This window comes from Adelges cooleyi, unplaced genomic scaffold (assembly GCF_023614345.1).
Source record: "Adelges cooleyi isolate 19-005CV unplaced genomic scaffold, UGA_ACOO_1.1 ACOO_flye_CR_arks_rails_tigmint_CR_PRNA_247, whole genome shotgun sequence".
Lineage (NCBI taxonomy): Eukaryota > Metazoa > Arthropoda > Insecta > Hemiptera > Adelgidae > Adelges > Adelges cooleyi.
Genome location: NW_026095912.1, coordinates 9,903,595 through 9,918,173, shown reverse-complemented (window position 1 = coordinate 9,918,173; position 14,579 = coordinate 9,903,595). Strand labels below are relative to the sequence as shown.

General features: G+C 31.6%; 1 protein-coding gene across 3 annotated transcripts in view; it reads left to right on the top strand.

Annotated features, from left to right (window-relative positions):
• LOC126836469 (scavenger receptor class B member 1-like) overlaps positions 1 to 14,579 on the top strand; it is a 42,977-nt gene that overhangs the window by 15,907 nt on the left and 12,491 nt on the right. For all 3 annotated transcript variants that reach the window (XM_050569922.1, XM_050569924.1, XM_050569923.1), the window contains exons 2-9: positions 5,412 to 5,503; positions 7,378 to 7,541; positions 9,061 to 9,205; positions 9,287 to 9,487; positions 11,452 to 11,588; positions 12,310 to 12,581; positions 13,734 to 13,852; positions 14,185 to 14,310. In XM_050569922.1, the coding sequence (XP_050425879.1) occupies positions 5,412 to 5,503; positions 7,378 to 7,541; positions 9,061 to 9,205; positions 9,287 to 9,487; positions 11,452 to 11,588; positions 12,310 to 12,581; positions 13,734 to 13,852; positions 14,185 to 14,310 (1,256 nt within the window). The remainder of the gene's footprint in view (positions 1 to 5,411; positions 5,504 to 7,377; positions 7,542 to 9,060; positions 9,206 to 9,286; positions 9,488 to 11,451; positions 11,589 to 12,309; positions 12,582 to 13,733; positions 13,853 to 14,184; positions 14,311 to 14,579) is intronic.

The window sequence follows — 14,579 nt, the reverse complement described above, 5'->3', positions numbered from 1 at the left end:
CCTCGAGATATTACCTTGAATACTGTAATATGTTTTAAAATTTTAACTTTGAATCTAAAGTATAAATAGTACCAACGCGTTTTAGTAATAAAATTACAAAAACAAATAGGAAATCGCAACTAATCATTTTGTTCAAATTACCGAGTAAAATTAATATGAATTATAATCTTGTTCTCATTGCCCGATTACTATTTTTTATGTAAAAATAGGCATTTCTTTAATTAGTATTAGGTACCAGTTAAACATTCTGTCGATATAATTTTTTATCTAATAGTTAATTTCTAATCAAATATTGCAAAATAAAATACAGAAAACAAAGAAACAATAAACCTATGAACTAACAATTAATAATCTTTGGCAAATAACTTCTAAAAAAATTAATTAAATAGAAACGTCTAAAATCAACACTGGCGATAAGTTAAACACGTTTTGTAATTTAATCGTTATTCTTGGAAACGCTCATTGTATTTTGTAATAAAGTAAATAATAAGTAATTAATACATTTTAACTAGTCTTATGTGATCTCTTAATTTCAAATCCTCTTATCGCCATGTGTAAGATGTGCACACGTGCAGAAAATGTTCTTTTTTAGTTTCCTGATAAACTCGTGCTATGAAATAAACAATTTTTTAAAATCGCTTTTTTTGCCGCGGAAGATAACCAAAGACAATTCCAATTAACATTAAAAGAACTATCTATTATATATATATATATATATATATATATATACAATGGGTTTAATTAATGATTTTTTTCATATAAATTGTTTTTATATAATGTATAATTTCCTACATTTTTATGTTCCTAACTCCCTCCAAACCTATTTTTTTTTTATACCAATTTTTTAATTTCAATGGTAACGCATACATTTCATTTTTTTATTATATTGACAATAACGTACAAAAAATTATATCTGGCCGATAACCAGTTTTGGAAAAGTTATTGAAGTTTCAAGTTTAGGGCAAGAGGAAAGGTGGAGAGTAGTATTACTTTTATCTGCCCACACTTCCCCTCCCGTCTTAACTGTTAAACTCTTATAACTTTAAAAATAGTTGTTCAAAACTGGTTGTCAACCATGATTATAAGGATAATTGAAATAGTAATTGTTTGTATAAGCTAATCATCTTCTTCGTAAAAATATCATTCCGGGAAACGGCCATCGAGTACACTAGTATAATTTCCTTGGAGTTCAAACCACCTTTTGCCGACCTAAGGTCCCTAGGGAATTATTGTTATCCAGGTTATGCTCGCTGTACACTACGTCATGACTGTATATAAATATAAAATCGTTGCTATCATTTCTGATCGTTTGATGATAAATATTAATGTGAGTTTAATTATAAATTATGCGATGCTCGTGCTTTTGCTCAAACCAATCCGTTTCCGTTCAGAAATAGCAACATATTTTAAGAGCATCGATATCAAGTAAGATGTCGATAAAAAATAACTCAATCTTGTCAATTATCTCCTTCACCTAACCAACCCTAACCGACTAAACCAAAATCAAATTTAGCTGTTGTTGTACAGAAAGATACTATGAAGTTGTAAATACCAAAAAGAGATAAATATATTTTTTAAAAATGTACAGCTCAAAAAAGTACATTAAATATTACATTTTTAAAGGTTTTTTTTATGGAGAATGTTCAACTAATTAGTTCTTTAAAAGTTGTTAAGAAATTATTTAACAAATACTGATAGTAGAAGGATTTATTTAACATCTATCATTAACATTTATCCTTGATAAAAACTTCTTTTTGAAAAAATTCTCACTTACCCCCTTTTTGGTATTCATCACTTTTTAATATTTTGATGTAAGCCTGATATCAATAGTTTTTACTGCGAATGACATGTACAAAGTCAAATGCTTTTTTGTCGTTGATCGTAATATTACATTTGTAAGAAATAATAAGAAAAAAAAGGTAAAATTGGGTTTAAGGATATTAGAGTGCGGGACATCACAGGTCTTTAGGAATTATATTAACTGAATGTGATAAAATCACTTCCAAATAAACTCTTCGACGCGTTGCTGTAACTAGTAGAAATATGAAAATCGATAAGACTATTGTAAAAGCTATAATATGCTTAAAATTATATTTTGAGAATTAGGAGGGAAAGGGTTCGGGTAGATCTTCCGTCTATAATAATTTCTTGTCGAAGCTATACCATATATCGTCGTTTACAATAAAATGAACATTTTCAAATATCTGTTGACTGTTGTTTCACTCACACACAGAAACCTAGAAAATTAGCAACGCTCAAATCCCTCATTTTTCTTGTTTTTTTACTTAATAAAAAGAAGGTGTGCATTGTGTTGTGTGCGAAATTGTGTTTGTTATAGGTTCTAATTTTCAGACCTTAATTCTTAAACTTTTCTCGAAAAAGAGAAACAAAAACCAAGTTTCCACCCCGTCTAGAGAAAAGAATTTTTATATCGATGAACTAAAACATAATCCATATAAATTTGAAAATATGTCGGCTATTTTAAAAAAAAGTTTAACTTAAGTAGTTTTAAATTTAATTTTTGGGGCGTTTTTCTAGATTTTCAAGGAGAAGGGGTGAACTTTTGTTATTGTCTGCCCTATAGAGTAATTTTTCTAGGTACGATTTCTGGTGTAAAAAGTTGCTACTTAAGACATCGGATCAGCGGTTTGATAATATAAACTCATCATTGTAAAAACAATACTTTCGCAGCTCCAAATCGAAGCTAAAAAAAATGTATTATAAGTTTTAACTGATTAATACTAGATGCAATAACGCAATATCAAATAGCCACCAGGCGATCAGATTAGCATAATAGTTTAGAGCAATTTAGTGTTAGGTTTTTGTTTTTTAACAACAAGTTAATGTGTCTATTTTCCTAAATATATTTAAGTTTAAACGGCAAACAAAAGTATAATAATTAAGACAACTGAGTAAAACACCTCAACGGTAGTTTGTAACAAATATGCCAAGTGGTAATTTTGTACTTGACCTCTCTAAGCATATTTTCAGTTATATTATCTTATCGATTCTTCTTCTCACCCTACACTCACTTCCCGGTAGCCTCATCCCGAAACACTTCAATGACGGTGATTAATTAAGACGTTCAAGGCAAAAGGCATTTGCGAAATTAAGGTAAATAATCGTTATGTATTTTAATTTACTTCCATATGTTAACCTATTAAGCATAATACAATGTTTTCGCATATTTTTAATTAAACACACAACCGTCAGAACTGACCTACACTGGTAAACACTATAAAATAGATATATTTATTGTACAATTACACTTGTCACGTTTTAAACTATCCGCAGAGTTAACCTAGGTTGTATTACACGATTATTATGGCTTAAATACGTGCATTACAGATGATAGTTAAGATATCGTGTTCACAAAAAAACCCAACAAATAAGGAATACAATGTTTTTTTTTTATTGTCGGTTATGAGCGATCGACCTTTGTCGAGGGAATGCTATTACAGCATTACTGCTTGGTCGATTAGTTTAAATTGCATGTAAATTTCTCAATGAAGATAAATCTGCTAAAATGATCATGATCGAGGAAACCATAAAAAAAAAGTCTCCGGCACTTTTAATTACAGTATGTTAGAAACAGCATGACCTCGGGTGTTACTTGTTAGCATATGTTTCTATGGTCGACGGGTAAATCATTGAACGTTATATCATTTCTTTCAGACGGCGGCAGTATGCTTGAACCATAATCGTATCATCATAATAATTTAATGTTATTGTCTATTACTACATAGGAACGCTGCAAGTGGGTTTTGTACTGTGTGCGTTCTGATCCGATGTTGTGCTATGGACACTCTATGAATTTCAATATCGTCCCCAATTCCGGGCAGCCGCAAGGTCAGTCAGTGCAAAGATTTCTTAAGATTTCAATCGGCCGTCAGTGTCAACACCGTGTCGTTATACATTGCATCGATGTATGAACTTTACTTAAACCTATTTGCGTTTAGAGAATGAGAGGACGATTTTCACTTTCTCTTAGCTCAAGTAACAACAAACACATCAATTGCAGTCCTCGTCAATAGTTCTATGCTTGCACCGTGTACATGCTAATGATTTTGTTCAGGCAATATGAATAATTCAGTAGTTTTAAAAATCATATCATTATATTGATGCACCCGAGTAATTTTACAAAACGTCTAATATTAATAATTAAGGAAACACGTTAAAATGGCTGTTTAAAAAAAAACCAGAACAGTATCACGTATCTCATCATTTTGTCATGATATCTACTTAAATAGTCTCGTCCAAAATCCAAGAAGTTGATTTAAGTCCATTTTTGAGCATGTTCATTATTTCTAGGTTTTCGAAGGTAGTTTACATATTTTACCCGATGAAATGCCTTATACAAAGAAATGGTAGGCTGAAGGTTTTTTTCTTCAAAATATGTCTCGAAGAATTTATGTGTTATCACTTATTTCGCATAAGTCTATTCATTATATTTATAATGTTGTGTCCACAACATTTTCTAATATGTATATCTTGGGTACGATTTGATATGAAAAATTAAGGATTCCTTGCCATTAACCTATATAATGGCAACCAAGTGTTTAAAAACAATTTAAAATACTTTATCTATGTTTGCAAAAGTTGAACGAGGAACGTGTAAAATACCTCAAATATATATTACATTTACCAATTTGTTATTTATTTTCCTTTTCAATCCTAATACATTGTACTTAAAAACAAATTAAACAAAACAAACAAGACTTCTCGGAGAGGATTTTTTTTATAAAATTCCGTTTGCAGCTGTCCTAATAAAAAATGTCCCATGTACATTTAAAATAGATATTACCTTATTGTACAAAGTTATAGCGTGTCAATGTTGAAACATAACAAATTGGACATTGATTTTGAAGATTTTACTGGTATTGTAGAGAAATAGTATACTTTGTTAGAAATTGTTGAATTTATTATTACACATTTTATTTTGCTATGATAAACGTAAAATAAATTTTCCAGTTTAATTGGTTAAGAAATTAACTCGATGTAGTTTGAAAATAGAGTACTATAGAAGAAAAAAATACTTTATTTGCACGTTTCAAACTGATCTTAGTTAACTATACATTTCCCCCAATAGAAAAATGAATTATGTTCTATATAGTTTGTTAAGAGTTAAGTTCTAAAGTTGTTTAGAAGTAAATAAAGTTTATAAACGTCTTTTCATACAAAAGTAATTAGGCGATTAAACCGATACAAGAATGATGTTTATAATTGTATTTATTTTCTACATTGTTTTTAAACCTCGAGATATTACTTTGAATACTGTAATATATGTTACTTTGTATACTATGTATACTTTGTTAGAAATTGTTGAATTTGTAACAATTTTCACTTCCTAACAGTTATAATAGCCTATTTTAATGAACGTTTTTTTACTCGAAATCGTTTTTTGATTTCAGGAAATACCAAGTTCAGTGTAGTCGGTTTTAGCCTCATCGTCATATCGTACGCAATGTATTTCTTTGATCCAGTGGAAATTATCAAAACAGCAGTAAGTAAAACATATTTTTGAACATTAAAAAACGAATTATAACGTACGAAACTATTTATAACTTTAACTAAGACTGTACACTTTAATAATGCTTAATATTTATTTAAATATTATTATAATTGGACATTAATATTATTATTTAGTATTTAAGTTATGCCGACTAATATTGTACGCCGTTCGACAAGATACTTAGTGTTTTTTTTAAATTAAATATTTAGTAGCGGGTTTATTATATTTAATCAACGCGAAACTATCAAAACATAATTTTCTCCGACCATCGCAATTTCAATTAAATTTTAGTACCTATGGTAAAATAAGTTATTACCGGTACACGGCTGTTGTTTAATTTAAAAAAAAAACACAAAATAGCATACTAGGGTAGTTTGAAATTAAAAATTTATTATTTCCGGTCGTTTATTGTTCAGTTGTAATTATTTTAAAACATTGCGTTCAAAACACACTTAAGTGTAATTCATTAAGCACATATTTTTAACATTTTTATCTGTACCTAATATTTGAATAATGTACAATAAAATTGTCAGTTTAAGACCATTTTTGACCAGTTTTTAATAAATTACAAAGTTCGGTTTTAACATTTTATCATTAAATTACAGATAATTTGATATATATTGTTATACAATATAGACTATCCTAAATGACATATAATTTTGTATGAAACGCTTAAACAATTCTTGTTCATTAATGACACTGAAAATTATAGCAAACTGTATCGACTTCTTTAAGCAATTTTATAACAAATATGTATTAACTATTTTTAAATCATAAAACAAATAAGGCACACCTATAATTTTTTCTGTCAAACCTCAGAAAACCGTTTAAAAGATAATATAGAGTGATTGAAAATTTATCATTAGAATTTATTTTAAAAATTATAAAACAGGGGTGGGATAATGTACAAAAATATTCTTACTTCTAAGTTATTATATGGGATGTTACTCAATATGACCTCTACTTGCCACCCGGCATACATCTATGTACTGTTCAAATATCCTATTAACGTTGCCACGTCAATAGGTCAAGACTCAAGAGGGTTGTATTGTAAGCGAAATAGAAAATATCAATATGTTTTTTCTGCTCTAATAACTACAATAGAATCCTGCAACAAACTGTTGACTTAAATTTTGAATCGAGTTTTAATAAATTTATATTAACGGCCAGATCGAATCTGTAATTGGTCTCTATCACGTATTTGATCCCAACAAACTAACCGCAATCTATTTGACGCAGTTAATGTAGTAAAATGTTTGAAGCAACATATTATTTATACATTTGATAAAAAAAATACATTCATCACAATAATACATATTTTATAATAAAATTGATTAGACTTTAGTCGATGTGTAAAATATAATATAGAAAAAAATTACATTCGTAATAATTATAATTTTAATAAAAACGATAAAAGAAATTTGATAAATTAGCAATTTACCAACCATTACCAATAATCTGTCAGAAGAATAAGAATTTTTTTCGTAAAAACAAAGTATTCTTTAGAGGTTTTCTTTAGTATTCTTAACTTACCTAAGTATTCTATAGAGGCTTGATCAATTTAAAATGCAGATTTTTTACTGTGGATTTTCGTCGTGTGAAGTTTTTATAATATACAGAATGGAGGAGAAAATAAAATATGAAACATCTCAACTAAACTAATCGTGTGTATTAATTGTTAAAATGTGCATAATTGATAATATAATATTTATTTAAGCTTTACTAGTTTCAAAACAGTTATTATGTAAACATTTCGAAGTATAACAAAATATATAGTCAACATTATTAAGCGCCACTGCATTGTTTTTAGGTATTAACGATTATTATCGTTTTGGTAACTTTTATCGTTTTTTTTTTGTTTTTAGAAATTGACGTTCGTCGAAGGCTCTTACATCTATCGGGTGTGGCAAAAGCCGCCGGTCAAAGTATTCATAAACGTGCACATGTTCAACATAACCAACCACGAGCGGTTTTTGGCGGGCCAAGACGAGAAAATCCGTGTCGAGGAAGTGGGGCCGTACGTATACTGGTAAGATGTGTGTCCACCTGTGTATTATATATATAATGGCCGTTTCCACCGACTATACTTGTATTTCGATCAGAGTTTAAACTCTTAGTATCAGTATTGTTAAACTACCCTTTAAATCGTATGTACAGTTGGCGCAAACTGTGATAACGTAATACTATGGCGATGATCACAATAATGTTATATGTGTATTGCGTTTTCATTATAATATTATTGTGCCGCCGTGATCCGGTATAACGTTACTTACTTTTGGGTTTACCCGGAACGATGCCGAAAACCATTCGATATTGATTTTGCGACGGTTGCGATTCACTTAGAATCCGTATTGGCATTGGAATAGAATGTGTTAAAACGGCGGTTGGCACATTGTACGCGTTGTACAGTCTTTTTGGTGATTTCGAGGGTGAAAAAGCCGAAAAACACCAATAACGCGGTTTTCCCATGAAAAATGGTCCAATTTTCTTTTCAAACTTTCGGTCGTTCACGTTTATACGGTCACTGACCTAAATCCTTTCGCGTTCCCTTTGTACGACTGTTAATATAAACGGAGACAGATTTGTCTGTTATACGGGTATTCCTCAAAATCTCACGAGTTTTTCACTATCTATATTTGGAAGAAAAAAAAAATTCCAAAAAAACGCACATAGTACGGTACCAAATTATAGTATAATCACACAATGCATTACTTTAAATCATAGGTTCCCAACCTTTTATGGACTACTGCCCCCTTTTCAAGAAAAAGAAATTCCAACGCCCCCTTTTCAAAAAAGTTATTTATTATAGTAATTTCATAGGTCTGTTTATACAAATACATAATACATGTTATGATAAAAAAAACATTTAATTCAGATGAAGACTGTGGAGCACTTCGTAGAAGCAAAAACAAGACAATTAATCGAAATTATTAGATAATAGTTTTTCCGACCACATTAATAAACTTGTTATAATTAATATTATTAGTAGTTTAACTTAAAAAACTAATCCACTCTTCTCCTTCGTTTACTACTCCATCACCATGCTTATCCGAATGTTTTTGATTTAACTTTAACCCTAGGTAAAATATTTTTCATAAAAATGGATAGGTATATTTTGAAAGTATTTTATTATATATTGAACTTCAAATCAAGTAGGTACACCGCGACCGCCCCTTGACTGTCATAATACCCCCCATTTTTCTTTGGATCTGCTAGCGCCCCCACAAAGAGCTCCAACGCCCACAAGGGGGCGATACCGCCCCCGTTGGGAACCTATGCTTTAAATAGTTTTTGAAGAAAGGGTTTAACTCGCGTACTTCATCCAAACCAGAAAATGTATTCAATATATTTTGTTTTATTTACAATGAAAATGTAAATAATAAATACAATTCAATTCTGTATATATTACACGGAAAAATATCTAAGTAATTATTTTCAAATAAGTTTTTATTCGTACAAATTTAAAAAACGCCTTGCAATGACAACTATGTGTGATTTTGTGTGACACTAAACAATTATTCTTTATTATGTAATTTATATTGTATCAGGGAGGAGCTGGAGCACACAAACGTGACGTTCAACGATAACGGTACAATAACGTACATTCCAAGGAGAACTTTGCATTTTGATAGGTCTTTGTCGGTCAGCGATCCGAAGACTGACCGCATCTTCGTGGCCAACTTGCCATTACTGGTAACTATACTAATAATTGATAGTGTTAATTACATCATATTTTATTCAAAACGTCTTCATCGCATGTGTTGTATTTTTCAGGGATTCTCTACAGTGTTGCGTAACGGTCCGAAGGTCGTCAACATGATGTTCGACTCGTTGGTGCACATGATCGACTCTCAGCCCATCCTGGAGTTAACCGCAAACGATTTCCTCTGGGGATACGACGACCAGCTGGTAAAGTTAGCTAACCAAGTGCTGCCCAATTGGATTGATTTCCCCAGATTTGGCCTGCTAGATCGGGTGAGTCTCTCGCCGTTTAAAAAACAAAATAAGATTATAAAACAATAGTCATTGCTGCTAGGCTGAAATATTAACATGAATGGGGGGGGGGGGGTCTGTCGAAATGTTCACCGTAAGTTTGACCTAACCTAACCTAAATTTGTGACATCAAGAGCGGTGGACAAGTTAAGGGAGAGCAGGTGAAGGAAAATAGAGGAGAATATTGATAAGAGATAACTGAGGAAAATGAACACGAACCTTCTAATAGGTACTATAATATGACATATTCGTGATCCAATGTTGTTTCTTAAAACTAACGAGTTTCCATCTTAGATTTATCATTTTTTACTTAAGTACTTAAAACGACTCCACTGCGTCTTGTGGTCATTAGATTTTTGCAATTTAATGTATTATAACATATTTTGACGTTAACAAGTTGCCAGACCAGTGAAGTACAAGTACAAAATAAATACTAGGGTATATTTACATACAGAAATGGTGGTCTTGGAGCTTATATCCAAATGTTGCCGTGGGTTATTTAAACGAAATTATAAACTTGATTTGGATTTTAAATTTTACATGCTATTTAATAAGGCGTGGGTATAATAACAGCTACATTAATGTTATCACGCACAATCCGCATTACTTTTGGGTAAATTTTAAATAATATTATGATATTATTTCACTGTTAAGTTCTTTAAAGAACTTTATTGCTTTTTTATTTACACACTGTGTTCACCGTACTAATAGTTTCCCAGAAATCAGTCTGTATAATCACTTGGGTCTTATGTTATGTACACAGTTCATACATATATAATCAACGGGGATGACAGAGGCCAGAGGGTTGTTTACACATAAAAGCCCTCCGAGCTGGCCGTTAAAAATATTATTATGTCATACTGTTGAATTTTTATCTCAAATTAAATGAAAAGTAATAAAAATATAAACGTCAACTGCAGCAATAATATACAATATTATTACGGCACATCGTGTAATAATAGACGTTGTCGATTTAAAAAACAATTTTTAGTAGTTTTTCCAGTTTTTTTGGTTAATTGAAAAAAATAAAACATACATTTAATTAACTCGCTCTATTAAAATTATTACCACTGTAAATCAGATTAATTTAGAATTTGTTTTTTGTTCGGACAAACATCTGATTATTATTGACAGCCATAACATTTGCTCTAAATCAAAAATATTTACAAACAATTTAACACTATCACAACAATAGGACAGTATAGTTTATTTTATTTTACTCGTTACACATCGATCATGTACGTAACTAAAACAACTATGTATTATATTTATTATAAAAATATTGACCTAGTTCTTACTTAAATTAATTTATATTACGTTACAGAAATATTTTTGTCACTGTTTTTTTTTATTTATATAAAACCAAATTGTTAATAAACTTTAATAAACGATGTGACCTATTAATAATTGCGATGAATAATATATTATTATTGTTGTATTGAAGTGTAATCGAGTATGATACAATTACATAATAATGATGGAGGCGAAGATAATAAGGAGCTTGAATAATAATTAATAGCTGTTTTTTTATTGATAAGATATAATCTGTTTCCCACAGCGTACAAGAGAAATTAATGTTTTATTTAAAAACAAAAAAATTCATTTAAACTATTTTAAACGATTCACTGTCAGAAGTGTTAAAACATATTTTCACGATATTTTTGAAGTATTAATTTCATACTTTGTTACCAGTAACGTGACTTTTTTTAGATAAAACTCGGTATTACATATGAATAAAAAATAAAAAAATATTATTGTTTTTTTTTTTGTCGGACGAAGATGGGGCCTGTTTTAAAAACGCTTGTGTTGTTCGTTTAGCTTTTCTCAGAGCTACAAATATGTTGATTTATATCACGTTTTATGTAATTGTTTTTATTATTATTGTTGATTTTTTTTCGTTCACATTTATTTTTTTTTACTAATAATAATAATTTACCTATTTCCAGATGCTTAACGAAGGAACGAACGTGGTCACCATGGTTTTACCGTCTGAAAAACACACCCAGCGTTCGTACAGCATCGACAATTTCAACGGTTCGCCGATTTTGCCTCAGTGGGTTGACAAAAATCATCCCGACGAACCGTAAGACAGCAGCCATACAGTATATATATGTAGTTATAATCGCGTTAAAACCAACTGAGAATAATAATTAATTACTACTGCGCTGCGTTTGATCACAGTAATAGAATCGGCGTACAGTGTATGCCGACGATGATTTAATGGGATTTTGGCCGTCGGCTACACGTGCTTATTCGGTATACTAAACAGCAAACGCGGTTATCTGTACTTATATTATTTGGGGTTTAATTAAGGTAATACGTTTAATGTAGCCGTTGTCGTGCATTGTGCCCAAAGGGAATAAATCATGGCGCAAACGTGTGTGTAGTAATAGTATTTAGAGGCGATAGTGCTAAATATATTATATTGATCCGAACCGAGATGCTAAATTTGTATTGTTGACATTTCATAAAAATCTCCTCTTCTCCGGCTTCAAATACGTTGATGCGCTTTTGTGATTAGCTCGGTGACATTTTGAGTGTGCTTATAATATAATATAATATTATGTAACTTTAATGAAGAGCCGTTTGCTTAACGGGTGGGTATTTGTTCGAGTCACTCGAGCCGGGTCCGAAACAGAATAATTATTTTCTCCTAGCCGATGTCCAACGGGTTGTTGGTGGGCCCCGAAAGTTTTAAGTGTTAATATAAATTTATCCCTACTCACGCTAGTGCACCATTAAAAGTCTGGTACATGATAGATGCGATTTTCAAATTTCAATTGTGACCTTCATAAATTATGTAGGAACAAGTGTACTTTGGAGGAAGCCATGGAAGGAGTGGTTTTTCCCAGACACTTAACGCCGGACATGCATTTCCCGATGTACCGCAAAGCGTTTTGCCGGACGTTGCCGTTGAAGTACACCTCGGCTGGAGATACAAAAAACGGTTACCCGGTGCACTTTTACAAGTTTCCCATGGACGCCTTTAATTCGAGTCTCGAGCAAAACAAATGTTACTGCCAGGACGGAGATTGCCTGCCCGCCGGCCTGTCCGACCTGTCGCCGTGTTACTACAGTAAGTACTACATATTATTATTAAGCTCCAATTTTGAAAAATATCACCAGGGTCAAATTTTCCCAAAGAGACTAGCCCGGGAAAAACACCAGAAAGGATTTATGTTATGGTGATATATATAGAGGTATGGATTTTGTTCAAATAACTCGGTTTACCAGACATCTTCGCGACCTATATCGGTAAAAAAAAAGCCAATAAGAACTCTTTCTTATCCGCTGTCATAGAATGTATATTATTTGTACACGAAGAGTGGGGCGAAATTTGAGTTTAAACTCAAAATATATTTGCGCGTTCTAGCGATTAATCGGACATGCTTTTTGAATACTAATAGCCATAAAACAATTAGGTCGTTGAAATCACGTGCAGAAGAGTAAACACCATAAGCCCCACCTGTGACTTGTTATCATTCAGTGCTAAAATACACGAGCAATTAATTTAGATTTTATTTTGCTATTTCCAAGGCAACTTGAAGTAAAACTATTATCACCCGTGCAAATCCATATCATATTTTCTCTTACACGCTTAACCTAGCCTAATATAATTATTTCACACATCCGTCTCAACCATCTCATTTCAACTTCCATTCTGTTTTTATCACTCTCGCATTATACACAATACTCACTTCTATACACCAATGTGGCTTCGCTGAAGTTTTACCTCTAGCCTAGAATTCTAGACTATTTTTCTCACCGAGCTCCAGTAATGTGTTATTAATGATATTAACTATAAACAAAATACATTTCATTTCCACCCAGTTTATTTTTTATTGTCTTAACTTAACCACGTGTGACGAAAATTCTGGGGTTTACCAAATCACTATATCAGTATGTGTAAATTTTGACCCAACACAACTTTTGAAATAACCATTTAGATTAGTCAAATTATTTGAGACGTGATAATAATGAATTAATGAACACCCTGTCACTAAAGTTCCATTCCTATATAGTAACTTGAGAAGTTATGAGTCTCCAAAAGACTTCATACGAGTTTAAGTTAAAGAAAGTCCTATTTGGAAGGTATGCCAGCTGGGTTAATGCAATTATTTTGAGAGCTCGATAGGCCTATTTCCCCCTTTCCTCCTTTTAGACGCTTGCTTCGCTTGTATACTTACTTTAGTTTTGATGATTTATTTAGCTGTTATATGAATTATAGATATTCCAGTGGCCGTTTCGTTTCCTCATTTCTACGGCGGTGATCCTTCTCTGGTGGACAATGTTGAAGGCATTTCGCCGGTAAAGGAAGAACACGAATCGCTGGTGGCCATACAACCGGTAATGCAATTTTCCATGACGTATACATAAATTTATAATAATACATAAAAGTTGCCCCTTAAAACTTTCGTTGAACTCACGTTTATGCTCATGTGTGTGAGAAGTCACGTAAGCCGGCGGTGCACATTTAAGTTTGTGGAAACGAAAAAAAAACCCTGTAAAAGTTTCTGGAATATATATATATATATATAGTTTTACCACAAATCGGGTTGAGCGCACAACGAAAACTGTTAAACATATATTATATTTTCCAAACATTCTGCAAATCAAATAACTATTATTTATTAACCGTTTTGAAGTCAAGTTTTAAATTTCCATGTGTATTCTTACAGGACATCGGCATACCGTTGGAGGCCAACCTTAAAGTCCAAATAAATTTGGTCGTCAAAACGACGGATGCGATCGAACGGGTAATGAAATTCGACGGGATGGTAATGCCCATATTTTGGTTGCACATGGTGAGTTCAAATCATATTTTTAAACACATAAACGCTAGCAAATCGCATCAAGAAAGTGTGCTCGATACCTTACCGTCAGGCTTCTTACCCACCCGAGATACTAGTATTGTATATTATACTGACTTTGTTCAAACCGTATTCAGGCTAAACTGTTTTGGTTATTGTAATGATATTATACTATTATTTTTTGCCCGATCTGTTATAATTGTTCTATACTTAGAACAATTAACGTGTCGTCAGAACGGTTATTAATATTCAAATAACAATAA